This window comes from Thunnus maccoyii, chromosome 18 (genome assembly GCF_910596095.1).
Source record: "Thunnus maccoyii chromosome 18, fThuMac1.1, whole genome shotgun sequence".
Classification (NCBI taxonomy): domain Eukaryota; kingdom Metazoa; phylum Chordata; class Actinopteri; order Scombriformes; family Scombridae; genus Thunnus; species Thunnus maccoyii.
The window spans coordinates 18838429-18853745 of record NC_056550.1 but is presented as its reverse complement, the minus strand read 5'-3'; the positions used below and the strand labels follow the sequence as shown (position 1 = coordinate 18853745).

Here is a 15317-nt window from a genome sequence, read left to right as displayed (position 1 = left end):
CAACATTCACTTTTCTGAAGTGTGTAATTTGTAGCTCTATGGCTCCAGAATAACTCAGATAAATCAGCTGTTGCTTCAGGGCAGATTCTTCTCTACCAACTGTTTTTACAGACTGAATTTTAGCCTTACTAGGCTTTCCATTTTGGTTTAATACTGGTGAAGAGAGAAAGAGAGAGACTGTCAAATCTGCTATGGCAGTTGTGTTATGGTAAAGGCATTTTTTCGATTACTATATCAGCAAAGTGTCCAATTTTAGTGTTAGATTTGACTTGACTGCTTCTACTGTTGTGGAAACTCTCATCAATATAATGTCCTACCTCCATTCTCTCAAATTAAACTATTCCGTTGTTTGTGTGTGTGTGTGTGTGTGTGTGTGTGTGTGTGTGTGTGTGTGTGTGTGGGTGTGGGGGGGCTAGTGGTGGCGGTGCGTTAAAGTCCCTGAAGGGGATGTTGGGAGGCTCTGCGCACGTACTATCTAGTGTAGGAGTGTGTGTGTGTGTGTGTGTGTGTGTGTGTGTCTGTGTGTGAGACAGAGACAGAGACAGAAACAGAGATAGAGAGGGGGGGGGGGGGGGGGGGGGGGGGGGGGGGCAAGAGGGAGAGAGAGCGAGAGAGAGATAGAGACAGGGAGAGAGAGAGAGAGAGAGAGAGAGAGAGAGAGGAGGCGGAGTAATACCAGACGCTGGGACAGATCGGGAAAAGAAAAGTTTTTCAAAAGTTTCAGGAGGTTAACCGAGAATCACAGCAGCCGTGGCCGAGCTGCGGAGGATAATACGCGTATTGGGGCCTAACGCAACTCTTTCCGGCTGACTTTATGAAAAATCCCCCATCGACTTTGGAGCCTTTATTTTTAATCGACTTTGGAACCTTTATTTTTATGTGAACTTATCAAAGGATGTATTTCTACTAAAAGCCCAACTTGAAGTGCTGGAAACTTTTCCACCGAAATGGAAGGGAATATTCCATGGATTATTTTGTCATTTTTATTGTTTATGCATATTTGTGAAGGTAAGTCTAATTGTTTAATTAACTTTAGTGGCGCACAAGTTTCTTATACATCCATATGTATGTGGGTGATACACCGTATCATCCATTCTGTGACCTGAGGGTGTTGGTTAGGTTTAAACATGAGGACTGAGATGGTCAGGGTAAGAATATCAGGGCAGGTCACAGAATGGGTCACCAAATACGGTGTAACACCGGACTTGTCTGGACAGACACTGCCCCGTTTTCAAAGAAAATTGGGTCTATCTTTGACCATATGATCACTGGCATCTTTATGTATAAAACAGATTTTTAAAATGTACTTTTTATTTGTTAGAAGTTTGTATTACAGATAACAGCGGGTAATCTGCAAAGTTTTCTAAACTCATTAAAATAGCCTAATTGAACCGCAACCGATACTGAAGACGTTTAACGTAGCAAAATAAAACAGAATTGTTGTGAAGAAATAGCTGTTTTACGGATTACATCAGATTTTAATGCAAAGGGTGGTTTTCATCTTTGGGAAAACTTGATGACACCGTGAGCGCTGCTGATCCACCGAGTTAACCAAACCCGAAATGTTGAAATTACTTTTGTATCAGCAACACTTAAAAAGTTTGGCTATTGCACAATCATGGGCTTGTGTAATGATGTTTAACCTAAAAAGTTTCCAAAAAAATTTAACTATTGTATATAAATGGCAGGGTGAGCATTTGTTTAAAGCAGAGTGATGAGCTTAAGTTTCCCCCCTCCCCTTCTGAACAAAGACCTTTTAAACAACTGAATATTTTACCCTCGGAGCGGATGAGCAGTGATTGTTGGATAGTCTGTGCCAAAGTAATGTCTCCAAGACTAACTCGTTTCCATACAAAAACAATCTCATTATGCACATATCAGCATGTATCTCTATCAAGGAAATATGACAAAGTAAACAACAAACATGCGGGTGTGTCTGCAAGATGCCACAAGTGGCAAAGGCTTGCCATCCAGTAAAGACATAGGCTACTTGAAATATCAATTAGTTTAGAGAGGTCACATCAATTTGAGTCTCCATATGATATTTTACAGAGTTCATTAAGATCTCCTGTACTATTCCAATGAGACATCATTTATAGTTTTGCTTTGAATTATTGTCTGTAGGATTGAATGTTCCGGTAAAGGTTAAAGTGGATGACATCAAGTAATTTATCAGTTGTGTGGTTCTCTCTAACTGCTTTCTCAAATTTCCGCAGGGTTCCGATGCACGGATAAATACAGACCTTGTGAAAATGGAGGGACATGCTTAGATACACCCTCTCGATGCATGTAAGTGGAACATATAAGATATATCAGTAGTATCAGTAGATACCAGTTTACAGATTTGTGGGCCTTCCTTGCAGCGAAGCCTCCATTCTGAGTTTTCTCCTGCCTCAATTCTTCATAAACTCAGCCTTTGAATTGAAAGGCATTCAAACCTCAAAGTGTAGGCCTTGTGTGTAAATTGATTTACACAGGCTATTTGTTGTCACTTGTTTCTTCAAAGGTTCAGAGGAAAGGTTGATTTTCATAGTGATATTTCAACAATAAAGGGAAACATGCTTTCTTTATATCCTATTGGCTTTTAATTTACAACATTCACATAAAAAGTGAAAGATATGACCAATTGATAAGGCCTACGCAGATGAGCATCATCAAGCCTCAACATGTTTGACTGCCACACTCATCTCTTGCACCTGTTAAAGAGCTTTGTCAGACATTAATCACAGCATTGTGCTGCACATTGCATGATTACATTATTCCTTCTGTTTCTTCACAGTTTTTAATCTCATTGTTATTTTTAATGTGTGATATTTTTCTTTGTTGTATAGTTTACTTTTTACAAGGAAAAACAGTTCATTTAAAAAAAAAAAAAAAAAAAAACCTTAAACAAAATCTTTTTGGATGAATTGTCCCCATTTCCCGCCTGCTTTGGGCATTTTCAAGCTCTCTCATCTTTTGACAGTGATAAGGCTTTTGTTTTTCAAATTGGTGAGGGGGGTTGTGTGGGAACCTATTACAATAGTCAAGTTAAATAGCCTACAGTGTCTTGCCTGGGGGTCATTTGTCCTTTTTAAAAACCCTGTAGCTTAGGGAACATGCCTAAGTGTTTCAGATGGAGGAGATACAGTCATTGATAGAACAAAAACTCCTTGATTGCCAGCTGCTTCCCTCCAAAATAGTAAATTAATTATTTTTTTGGAGTGAGATTGCAGTTTCATCTACTTCAGTGGTGAAAGTTGAGCCAATACTACAAAGGCGTTCTTCACAGACAATTAATAAAGAAAATATTTTTCAAATATATATATATATTTGTTAAATCTAAAAGTAATTATGTTGTGTTAAGTCTCAGTGGTTATACTGGCAACACTAGACACTAGACACTAGACCCTAGCCAATGTGTAACTTGACTGCATGTGGAACAAGGAACTACCACCCACATTTTTTCAATCATTTGCTGGAGCCAGTATGGATGAGTGTTATTAAGTGAGTAAATGTATAATTTTATGCAGACAGATCTTTTTTTCAGCATACCTAACAGCATTTTTCTCAGCAAACCTCCAGATTCATCACATTATGAGGAAAGTGGTTTCTTTTGGAAGAGACCGCTCATTTATCCTTTGTGTTCCCCTGGTCCTTTGTGCTGTGTGCATGTATGTGTACATATATTAAAGGTGTAGGAGCTGGACATGTGCATTCACTATGCTGGTTCAGTGCCAAGAAAAACGAAGCACTTAAATTGCAAAGGAAAAGGATTTCTATTGCAAGGGGACATCAAATGTCATACATTGTAGAAAGAGTCCCATAGCAGGGCAGAGCAGTGGAGCGAAGCATGGCCACATCAGAGTGGTCAGACCAGTCCTAGACAGAGGTGAGTGCTGGAGCCACCCCACCCCTACCCCTGGGAGCTTACAGAAACAGGAGATCCAAAACAGCAGAAAAGATCCTTTCTTCCACCAGATACCTGGCTGTAACCTGGCACCATCAGAACAGGGTGTAGAGAGGGGGAGAAGAAAGGCCACAGCAAAGTTAAGCCAATACGGAGTAGAAAAACAATATGCAGATACAGATGCATGTTTTGGCATTTGAAAGGAATTTGGAGAAATAGTACCTAAAACTTTGCTCAAAATCCCAACTGGCATTGTTCTGTGTAGAGAATGTTGATCTTTTCCTGCTTTAAAGTTGTCCAGCTACTGTGTTATTTAATTTTTCTTGTGGCAACTAGCCTCTCAAGTGACAGTAATACTGTGTATGGTAGCTGCCATTGTTACTGTCCCAGATACCAATGTATCCCCTGTCGTGTTGGAAAATGCAACTATGATACCAAACTATAGCTTTAACATACAAGAAATTACAAAGTTCTCCCTTGTTCACAAATCTTGTTTCTTTATGTGTCTCTGAGTGTGCTTCCTCCTCAGGTGACTTGGGAAAGGTCGCAGGCTAGACTTGCTGATAGGGGATTACAGGAGTAATCCTTAATAACCTGTTGAAGTGAACAAACTTTCTGATGTCACCCGTTTCAATGACCCAGTCAAAGTCTGTGTATACCTTTTAGTCTGAATGGGTTTACCATTCCAATCTGGCTCCATGACCCTGCTCTCAACCTATACTGTAGGTATTAAATTATGATAGATATTGGATGCAATTTATTGCTCCATCAGCCGTGTATTTCTCTCTCCATGATTGCAAATATGGTTGCTGAATATGATATGATGTAGAACAAGTGGTTGCATCCAATATTCCTAAAGTGATCAAGTAAAAAAAAAAAAGCTGAAGCTTGAATCTCCAGTGTACAAACACTGCAGTGACCATTTTCAATGACATTAAAGTGTGACATAAGTGAATCTACATTTGTAAACCAAGATCTTGTGTGGATAGGGAAATCCAGTATTTACCTGTTGTCAGCTATAACTCAACCTGCGTTGACCTCAGAATCCATGTCATACATTGGATTTGTGTGAGAAGCTGTAAAATTAAGGCAGATCCAAAAACTTTGATGAGGATGATTCCCATTGACATTAAAACACTTAATAACCATTTGGCATCTGCACTGAAACATGCATCTCTGTCTGAATCTGCAAATGGTGTGTTGACACATGCACTGATGGGAGTGTGGCTTTTTACCAAACCAGAATTTAAAAGATGCATATAATAAAAGTCAGACAACACTAAAGGCCAATTCATACTTTCTGCATCTGTGTGGCCACGAGGGTCTATGTTGGTCTGTGTCACGTACATGTTGTTATCTGTCCATGTCCGCGAGGGTCAGCGTGGACCCTCTGCGGACATCCGCGTGCAGCCCAAAATTTGTGACCACGCGCACTATACGCATAGCAAGCGTGTCAACTGCGAATGTGCTAGAAAAGCAAATAGGAATGCCTATCAGGTCTACTCTATGTATGCATGTACTGTATTCCTATTCTCATTAAGTTGTTGATTTTCTTTTTTCAACTTTTTCTTGCTGTTCATCAACATACAGGAACTCTTCAGCTGCATTCAGAGTGAAAACAGTCCCTATGTAAAACAATACATGGGCCTGTGTTGGTGTGGGCGTGTTGTTTAAAGTGCTGGTGAAACAATGAAATACAATCCAGCAAGTCCAGTTAGAGTAACAGATTATTGCATTTAAAGGCTGATCAGAGAAACACTGTACAGCAGTTTGTAATACTCACACAGTGGATTTTACTACTCTGGAAAGTTATCATGCTGCAACCCTGTTTACTAGTGGGCACATGTGGAACGTGTCTGTCCGCGGACCTCTGAAAAAAGTATGAATGGAACCACATGAGCGTCTGCAAGACCACAGCTGTCTGCGGACGCGGGACGTGGAAAACATGAATTGGCCATAACAGTTTTAGAGATTTTGGAGTTCTGCATGTCTGCTCCAGAGCTAAAGTTACTCTTAAACACCAGCTCTGCAAATCTAAGGGTTACTGTGATGATAAAGATTTTACAAGCAAGTTCTAAATATCACTACTCAACATGGCATAGATTTACAATATAAACCTAATGCAAGGTTCAGTCTACATTTTCAGACCCACCCTTGACACACAGTGAATGTTTTTGAAGTTTTGTTTCCATGATCTTACTGTGGCCCAGAGTTTTGAACTTGAACTGAAGGGCTGATAGTGTCACAGAGAGTGTGGCCTTCTAGGTGAGCAGTCAGGAAGTCCAGTTGAAGAGCCATTGGCCCCTTGGCTTCGCCTGCCAGCAGAATGTGCTGCCTAGAGAGGGCCACAGCGGCATGGCCAGAGGAGAGATAATTAGGCAGATTGAGAGGGTGTCATTCAGAGAGGATCCAGCTGGAGGAATTGGAATGGGGGTAGGGTAGGGGTAGAGGGAGACTGGGTAGGAGGGAGGGAGTAGGGGGCTGCATAGAGGACAGCTGGTGGATGTTGTGATGGTAATCCAGTGAAGTCAGATCTTGACAAAGGGGAAGCATAGGGCCAGGTGCTGCCATTGAGCAGTCTGCCGCCCCCATACTGTGAGAGACAAGCTCGTGGAGGAATGAAGCCAGTAGCTTGCAGTCCCTCTAACACATGTTGCCTCTCTCACAGTGCAGCAGCAACCACGTCCACTCTTTCTCTCTCTGCGTGTTGTCCCGGCTCCGGCGGCTCATCCTCTCCCTCTGTCTCTCAACACAGTGGCAGATCGCAGATTACGACCAACTCTTCCTCCCAGATCCTCTGAGATGAATGGAAATAAATGTTGGTCTTCTCCGCTGTGTGAGGCCCTTGGATGGATACAGTGGTCCTCTGTATGTTATTAATGCTTTGCCCTTGGCCTCAGTAGCAGAGTTAGCATATAAATTGTGAGTCTGGTGTTATGACCCTATGGTAACTCCCAGCCCCTTAGGACATGATGAAAGACTATATCTTTGACTTTGATAGGGAGCAAACTGTGCAAACAATATGGAGTGTTTTTTGTCTAGTAGAAAGTTTGTAACTGCCTACTTTGTTTCACTTTTGGAAAATAAGAGATGTAAGTGTATTTCAGTGGAAAGAAAACAATCTCCTTTTTTCAATAAGGAAGAATCAAAATTTCTCAGGGGAGGGCACAACCTTTCCAAATGGGAAATGTGGCACCTCAGAGTGAATTTACTCTTTTATCAAAGACAGAAGAAAAATGCCTTTTTTGAGGAACATAATTCACTAAGAAGTGGAAATATATACACATGCCAAGGCACATATTTACTGACAGACCGTAGCAAAGAGACAGATTATATTGTTGGCTTAGTTCAGAGCACCTCAGGGCTAGTGTTTTCTTTGGCATCTTTATGGTGGATTAGAAAGGAATGCTTAGTAAGATTCCTCCTGTCCCTCTGGTGCTTTCAGGTTATTGTCCATACCTCCCATCCATTCACCCTGGTAGCCTCTTCAGGAATGCCTTTAACAATACCATCAGCCTAGTCTCATTGAAAATTGGATGTTTGGAGTGACTTGTTTGATTTAGTTACTTTTTGTGTGTGTGTGAGGCAACATATAGCTCATATCACTCATGCTGTCCTAACAGGCAGATGGAGCCATTGTCATGTCATGATACATTACAGACCCAGTAGTTTCAACTGACTTAATAGGAGGACTGTTGTCATATCCGTAAGGAGATGAGTACTATCTGACCAAGAGGTTACACCGTCATAAGTAGGAAGATTCGGGTTTGTTGTCCCTTCTTCTCTCTGGGTCATGACTAAAGACTGGGAGCTGTGGTTCCCAGGCCCTGTCACAGGAAGTGGTGCCTTCTGACCTCCCTGCTACACACATCCTGTCTTATCAGAGCAGCTTAAGCAGCTTACTTCATATGCCCGGGGCTCCATGCTCCTCAACTTTCTCATCTTTTCCTTATTTTATTTCATCCTCTCTTTCACACCACATGGCTACAATGTGCTAAAATTGCTTAATCATGTATCACTTAGAACATATTCCCATGTATTTGGAAATGAAAAATTGTGTGTTTACTTGCATGTTACACATATCCAGAAAACTAACCCTGTGTGCTAATTAATGTCAGTTTTAGCATTATTGTGGGCTGGCACAGGAACTAACATCAAGTCAGGATTTGTGTATTATTATTATTATTGTTCTTTCTGCAGTCGATATATGTCTGAACCACATACTTATGTAGGGATAAGCCTGCCTCTGAAGTCTCATCCCCTGGCTGTTTGTACTTATCCAGGAGACAACGACTTCTGAAGAGACATTCAGGCAGGGCTGATTGGAATAGCTGAGGTCTGCCAGCAGAATGTGCCCCCCTCTCCCTCGCTTTTAGAAAAGGAAGGGATGGGTCCATCATTAAATGATTCAGGAAAGGCATTCACTTTTCCACTAAGAACAATTTCCACAGACATCTTAATTTTAACCAAGCAACATTTTGCCAATGTTTACCTTTTTCTAATTTAAGATTTATCAGATGTTTTGAGATTGAAGTGCCTTGCCACATGGAAATTAAAAAAAATACCACATTATTGGCAATCATCTGGGCCACAACCTTCTTAAAACATCTTAAGTACTTCTTCGGGTGACAGCAGTTGAGATAATAGACATTCTCTGGCTGTTTTCTGAGCGTTCTCCTGCGCTTATCACTAAGGAACTTTGCCAGTGCCCTAAAAACAAATCTCATTCTTTCACAAATATAGCTGCGTGAGAGTCAGTGCTGGTCTCAGTCAATCAGTGCGACAGTTTATGTCAACATTATTAAACTGGAGTGTGGTTTATCAGATGTTGGTGTAGTTCTATTTAATCCACATTCATTGTGCAGCAGATGTTTGCTGTGAAATGAGTTGCAATACAGGCCATTAGAAGGTCTAAGATATCTTTTGTCACATTATTTTTTTATTGAAAGACAAAATTCTGGACAAGGCATTGTAGTTGATCTTTCATACTAGGTTGCAGATGGGGTCTTTTAGACTCTAATTTCACAGTTTTACAGAAATCTGGTTCAGTTTAGGTGGCTGGGTGGGGTTTTGTGGTTGAGTCCAGCGGAGAATGCTTTGAAAGACTTCAACCCTGGGATTCATGCAATGTGGTTATGGGCAAATGCGCTACTATTTGAAAAATGTCAGGGAGTATTCTTCCAAAAATCTGTTGACACTTGAGGCAGATTTGTTCAGATAGCATACGAACTGAAATTGTAAAACTGCCCGGCATCTTTCATAGCAGCACTACCGAACACTTAGCAAGAGGAGTCCATTTTTTTCTCTTGGTGCAACAGATTTATACAGTCACCACTGCCAAGGCAATGCCAACATTTACATTCTGGATTTATTTTGTACATGTTGATCCAAATGTTAGTGGCTATCAGAGGTGAGAATGGTGTACTGACAGCCTTTTCTGGCTTTTTAGCCAGATTCATTACTGTTTTTTCCCCAAGAGAAAGTTAATTGTCTTTATATTCACATGTTTAATATTCATGCTCTGGGGGTGCTCTGGAAACCTCCTTCTAGAGATTTCAATACCTCCATTGTGTGTCTAAGCACAATTGTTGAAACAAACTTTGCACTTTAAACTGTGAAACACGCATCCTTTTTAGACATGATCGTACTTAATTACCAGACTGAATTGGTCCCGCACGGCACTCAGCGCTACCTGCATATGTTGGGGATCTGTCCTCTGAAGTGCTCCAACTGTCCTTATGAAACCTTGTCTCCCAACACCCCCTTTTTCTCACTCTGGCTCCCTCTCACCATGGGTTACTGTTGCCAGGTTACAGCACAGGCCTGTTGGTCCGTGTAAGCCCAGGCCTGAAAGACTAGCTGTTTGGGTCACTGCTCCCCCCCAACACTTTCATACAAAGGAGTTCTGACTACTTTAGCTCTTTTATTTGGGCCACAAAACACTCCCCAACCCCCAATCTGGCTCTTTGCTGAGAAAGGGAGAGCCAAGCTGAGGAGAGCAGAGCAGAGCAGAAGAGGCTGTTGGAAGGAGGGGGGATGTGGATGGTCTCCTGTTGGCAGTGTGGTGTCAGTATGGACTCTCATAAAGGAGTAGAGCTGGTTCTTGCTTGCTTGTGGAAGGAGGGGGTGAGGGACAGAGGGCTGTATTGAGATAAAGAGTCACTGTTGGAAGAGTTTTCCCAAAGATTTTCTTTCTAGCAACCATGGGTTTAAAAGAGTATGTAAAACTTTAGTTATTTTCTTGCAATATAGAAGTTTAAATCTTGTCCCGAACCAAACGATGGTAGTTCCATTGTTGTTGCTCTTCCTCTTCATGTGTCTTAGGAAATGCCCTCAGAGACAGGAAGAGTCCTTTATACTTGTTGCTTTGTGGAGCATGACTGCGTGTATGAACCATGTCAGAGATTACAGCCTCTTTGTTCACAGGTGAGCCACCCTCTGACCTCTAGCAGAGTAGCTGCTATTGTATAGAAGAGGATGAGCTCAGGTTACCCTGCTTCAGTGACCCAGAGAGCAGGAAAACTGGCATTGTGTTGCACAAGTATAGGTGACAGAACTTACTCACATAAATCAAATTTTAGTCAGCAAATCCTTGTACTTGATGCAGAACTACTGAGAAATCACAGTACACTGCTGGAATCTCCTATTTCAAAACAAAAAGTTTTATAAGATCATTTTCTCTTTAAACACCTTCTTCATTTAATGTTTGACAAATTACCATATCTTTTTTCCTTCTTTTGTAATTTCCTCAGTGGATCTTCTCTTTTATGGGTTCACTATACTACCTTTCCTCAGAGGATGAGGCTGGTTGTAAGTTTCTTTTCTTTGTGTTTGGGTGTGTAGTGATTATTGCATGTGTTTGCTCTGTTGCAGTGGCGCCTTTGCATAATAGTTTTGAAAGTATGTTAAGCAGACCTATTAATGCATGTGTTTTTGAAGGATAACCACATATCTTGAATGGTGTGATACGGTTTATGTGTCTTAGTGTGTTTTGGTTACTGGACCAGCCCCATGAACAAAACAGCACAGTTGTGTTGGCTTAAAGTCTGGTAGGAGAGTTAAATGCCAGACACCCAGAGGTGCACTGACAGATGTGGACAGATGCATGGTGCCGGGGCTGCAGCTGGCAAAAGCCCTCATATGTTGACACGGAGAGATTACCCACTCTGGCCATGCCTCCACTGCACTTGAAGACCTCCTCCTCATCTGCTGCACTCTCTTCCTCAAAGGTCAGAAGTCGACACTAACTAAATGTGACCCAGGGGCCTATTGCACAACAGCACCCTGCACCTGCCCTTCACATCCGCCACAAATAAGGCTGGGCCCAGGCAAAGGCACAGTTCCTGGCCTTGTGTTCCCAGAGGCTGTGTAATCCACAAGGTTGTAAAGGGCCTGATAAGGAGACTCTCAGGTGCACCAGGACAATATTGCGCGTCTCTCACAGTCTCTCAACTGATAGCGCTCAGATTTGTGTGTTATGGGAGTAGCATGTTGGCAATGAGTCAGGTCTAGACAAAAGAATGTGTGTTTGGGCTAGTCAGCTCAGTGTTAATTTCTAACGGAGGACAAATAATTTATCAGGAATTACTACTATCGGCATTCTTACACATCCACCTACACATGGACATTCACACGCGTACACACAAACATAAGGAAAGACCAATGCACTTCATTCTCATAGCTGAACACGCCTTTATTCCAAATACTTGTATAGTCTCTGTAGTGTTAAATCAACATGCACTCAGACAAACAATACTTCCTGGAATGAAGTAAGTTAAGTTATTCTCTGTCCATAGAGAGTCACGATGGTCTTCGGAGAACAACAGTCTTTTAAGACTGTAGATCTTTGGCTTTCCTCAGCAGTCAAATGCCCAAAGTACAGAGCAGCCCCAGAAGAATTTGACTGTCAGTCTGCATTGTATTTTTCAGCTTTATAAGCAACATTCTTCCTCAGTTCCCCCAAAGCCCTCTTTGTGCTACATTTGTGTTTCATTTTTAGTGACACCCTAGATTCCAGACATAGTTAATTTGCCTCTAAATAAACCCAGCCAAGCCATGACAAATAGCCATGGGGTACCGAGGGAGGGTGGGGGGCGGGTGGGTGATTGGTTGAGTGTCGGGCTTGCTTGTTCGTCTGTGAGGTTGCTAGGGCAACAGGGATCGTGCATTCGGAGTGAGTGCTGTGTTTTCAGAGCAGTGGACGAGGGATTACAGGAAATATGACATGGCATTCTCGCTGGACCAGACCACTCCCTCCTCCTCCTCTTCGTTGTCCTCTCCACCAGTTCCACCTTCCAAAGACATTCTCTCCTACAGAGTAACCCCACCCCACTCCCTGCAGCCTGAGTGACATTATCATCACAATCAGACGGGGGACCTCTGACATCTGACCTTTCAGCGTGTGAGAGGAGGGGGTTGTTGGGGGGAAAGCCAAGCTGGCGTTCAGGGGGGCTTTAGGAGATGGAAGAGTAGCTGTAGTAACAGCCAACTCTCATGGGTGCCCCAGTGCTGTTTTAACTTCCAGACCAAGTCTCAGGGCCTTAGTGCTCAGCTTTTACTGCAGACTTTGTCATGGGAAAATCTTCATTTCTTATGGGATTGTTACACTTAGATACCTGATTCATTTTTAAATACCCACAAACTATTACTTTGGACACATTTTACTTCTCTGCACTGTTTCTTTGTATGTGCACATTCTTGTGGATACGTCTGTGTGCCTGGCTGCTTCATGCTGAGGACTGTGGCTCCTCAATTTCACTATTGTCTTTGTAAAGCTGGAAAAAAAGCCAAACAAAACTGAAGAGTCTTCAGTTTTTTTCTGAACCAGAGCAGAACATTTAAAAAGCAGGCTGGCTGGCCCACCCCCAGCTAGTGGCAGCACCTACAAAACCATTTTAGTTTGGGGATTTTTCATTTGTTTGTTTTGTTATTTTTAGAGGAGGAGGGCACATGCAAAAATGTAAAAGATGAACTAACAGCAGTGTAATGGTGATGCTCGTGTAAAAGAGAACAGAGGAAAATCCATTGTTGATTCTGCCCAGGGGTTCCTCTCCAATGAAAGAGAAGACAGAGCCTGAGGGCGGGCCAAAACCCAGCCATCACTGCCCTGTCATCAGCATCAAACAGCCTGTTTGAAGAGGGGGCTTGTCCCTAGCCAGGGGCTCCACTGTGGGTGTAGAGTTACCAGCTCATACTAGCCTCCTTAGTGAGTCCAAACCTTGTCTGAACTCTCATAGGACCTCTGGAGAGATCTATAGGAAACGTGGTTTATATATGTGTCTCTTAGAGGAACAGGTTTAGGTCAGGCTTAGTGTTTCATCATAACTGTTCTATCAGGATACAGTCACAGAGAGGAGGATGTGTTGTCTCTTTCAAATACCACAGTTGCCTCTCCTTTTTGGTTAATGTGTGCTGTGTGTAGTCCTATGTCAATTTTTCCCATGTCAGTATTTGTTGGTAATTTCTAACTTTCCAGGCTGCTGTTTCTGGGTGTGTTCTTTTTCATATATGAGAACAGAAATGAGAGCTGAGGTGCGGAAAAACTGTAAGAGTGGAGGAATGTTAACTGACATGGAGAAATTAAGCTCTCCAGCTGGAAATGACACAAAGTGTGTGCCTTATGAATTCTGAAAGACAAAGAGAGGTGGCCTCCATCTTTGTATTTTAAAATTACTTTGAGTGTGCGCATGCCTCATTCCATAAACAATGTATTGCATTATTAGTGCTTATGGGGGAACTTATATTAATTTAAATTCATTCCAGGGCCTAGAAACGTTACTCATGCCAGAGTATGACTCAGGAGTCAGCAAGCTTTGCCATGGTGCCATGGGACCCAGATTTCCAAACCAAGTACATTGATGAACATGATGGCAATTGTTCTACACTGGATTTGGAATGTCACAGCTCTGTCTTAAATGCCTTAGCTTGTCAACTTGCAATCTGTTTTGACCTGCAAGCTAAAGACATACTAATGCTTTCTGTGTGAATTATTTTGTCCAGATGTCGTCCGGGATTCATTGGTCCTCTCTGTCAGCACCTGGATCCCTGTCATCGATCGCCATGTCTGAATGGAGCAGCTTGCAAGAGCCAGGTGGTCAATAGTATCCCACAATACACTTGTGTGTGCCAGAGAGGGTTCAGAGGTACAGCTATTAGAATTTGTCTTCATTTGAAAGATCAGTTTTGACAAGGGAGGTTGAAAGTTCCTATTTTAACTGAATACAATTCATCTTTAATCTTCAGGCCAAGACTGCTCCCTCATTGATGCCTGTGCCACAAGTCCCTGTGCCAATGGGGCCCGCTGTGCCAATTGGAATAACCACTACAACTGCTCCTGCCCACCTGGCTACCAGGGAAAGAACTGCCGCAATGACATTGATGAGTGCCGCAAGCCTGGCGTGTGCCTCAATGGTGGCCTCTGCATCAACACCCATGGGTCCTTCCGCTGCCAGTGCCAACCTGGATACAGTGGGCGCACATGTGAAGTGTCCACCCTGCCCTGCGCTCCATCTCAGTGCCTTAATGGGGGCACCTGTCGTCAGACCAGCGACCATTCCTACGAGTGTGCTTGCTTACCAGGTAGAGTAGTTCTCTGTCAGCGTAATAGAGCACATGCACACACACACACAAACACAAACATGAGTCAGTGTCAGGACCCTGCTGTTTTCCCAGTTCCTCAGCACAGTACTACAGATTTTTCCCAGGCCGATGACGTAGTTGTTACTGCTGTTGCTGGGATTTACTCCTGTGGCCCAGGTCAGCTTCCTGTCTGCTATTAATAGCTACTGATGGGAGATGGGATGGTGGGAGAGTTGAAGAGGCAGCCCGCCTGCACTCTACACCGCTCTGCTCTGTTCACAACAGAAGGAATTTACTTTATGGGCCTTCTGGTTTCCCACTGGGGAGCTGACAGGAAATGTCTCTTGCCAGAGAGGAAGTCATTGAAACTGTGAGAGATTATAAAACAAGCAAACACTGCAGGGAGTGCAGATCTCTGAAGCAGACAGGAGTCACGGCTGTTGATGGCATCGTGTGGGAACCGTCATGAGAAGATGTAAACAATCAGACACCTTTTGAACCTTTTTACTGCCCACATTGCCCCAGACCTCCTGTAGTGTGGGAAGTATGACTTTAGGTTATGAGAGAGTGTTAGAAATGCTTTGTGTATGGAACAGGGTTCACTGAATGTTTAATACACTCTAGGTGTGTGTTAGTGTGTCTGTGTATCATAACTCTTTTCTCTCTTCATCTGTCTCAGGGTTTGAGGGACACAACTGTGAGAATAATGTGGATGACTGTCCAGGCCACAAATGTATGAATGGAGGGATATGTGTGGATGGAGTCAACACTTACAATTGCCAGTGCCCACCAGAATGGACAGGTACAGCACTATTTATATCATATTTGAAATAAACTTATATATATGTAT

The 15317-nt window shown here is 42.6% G+C and overlaps 1 protein-coding gene across 1 annotated transcript in view; it reads left to right on the top strand.

Moving 5' to 3' along the window:
- Window positions 1-700: 700 nt before the first annotated feature.
- Window positions 701-15317, top strand: part of notch3 (notch receptor 3) — a 30160-nt gene continuing 15543 nt past the window's right edge. The window contains exons 1-5 of the mRNA XM_042391805.1: window positions 701-1008; window positions 2217-2289; window positions 13889-14031; window positions 14132-14467; window positions 15147-15269. Coding sequence (XP_042247739.1) covers window positions 948-1008; window positions 2217-2289; window positions 13889-14031; window positions 14132-14467; window positions 15147-15269 — 736 coding nt within the window. The 5' untranslated portion in view covers window positions 701-947. The remainder of the gene's footprint in view (window positions 1009-2216; window positions 2290-13888; window positions 14032-14131; window positions 14468-15146; window positions 15270-15317) is intronic.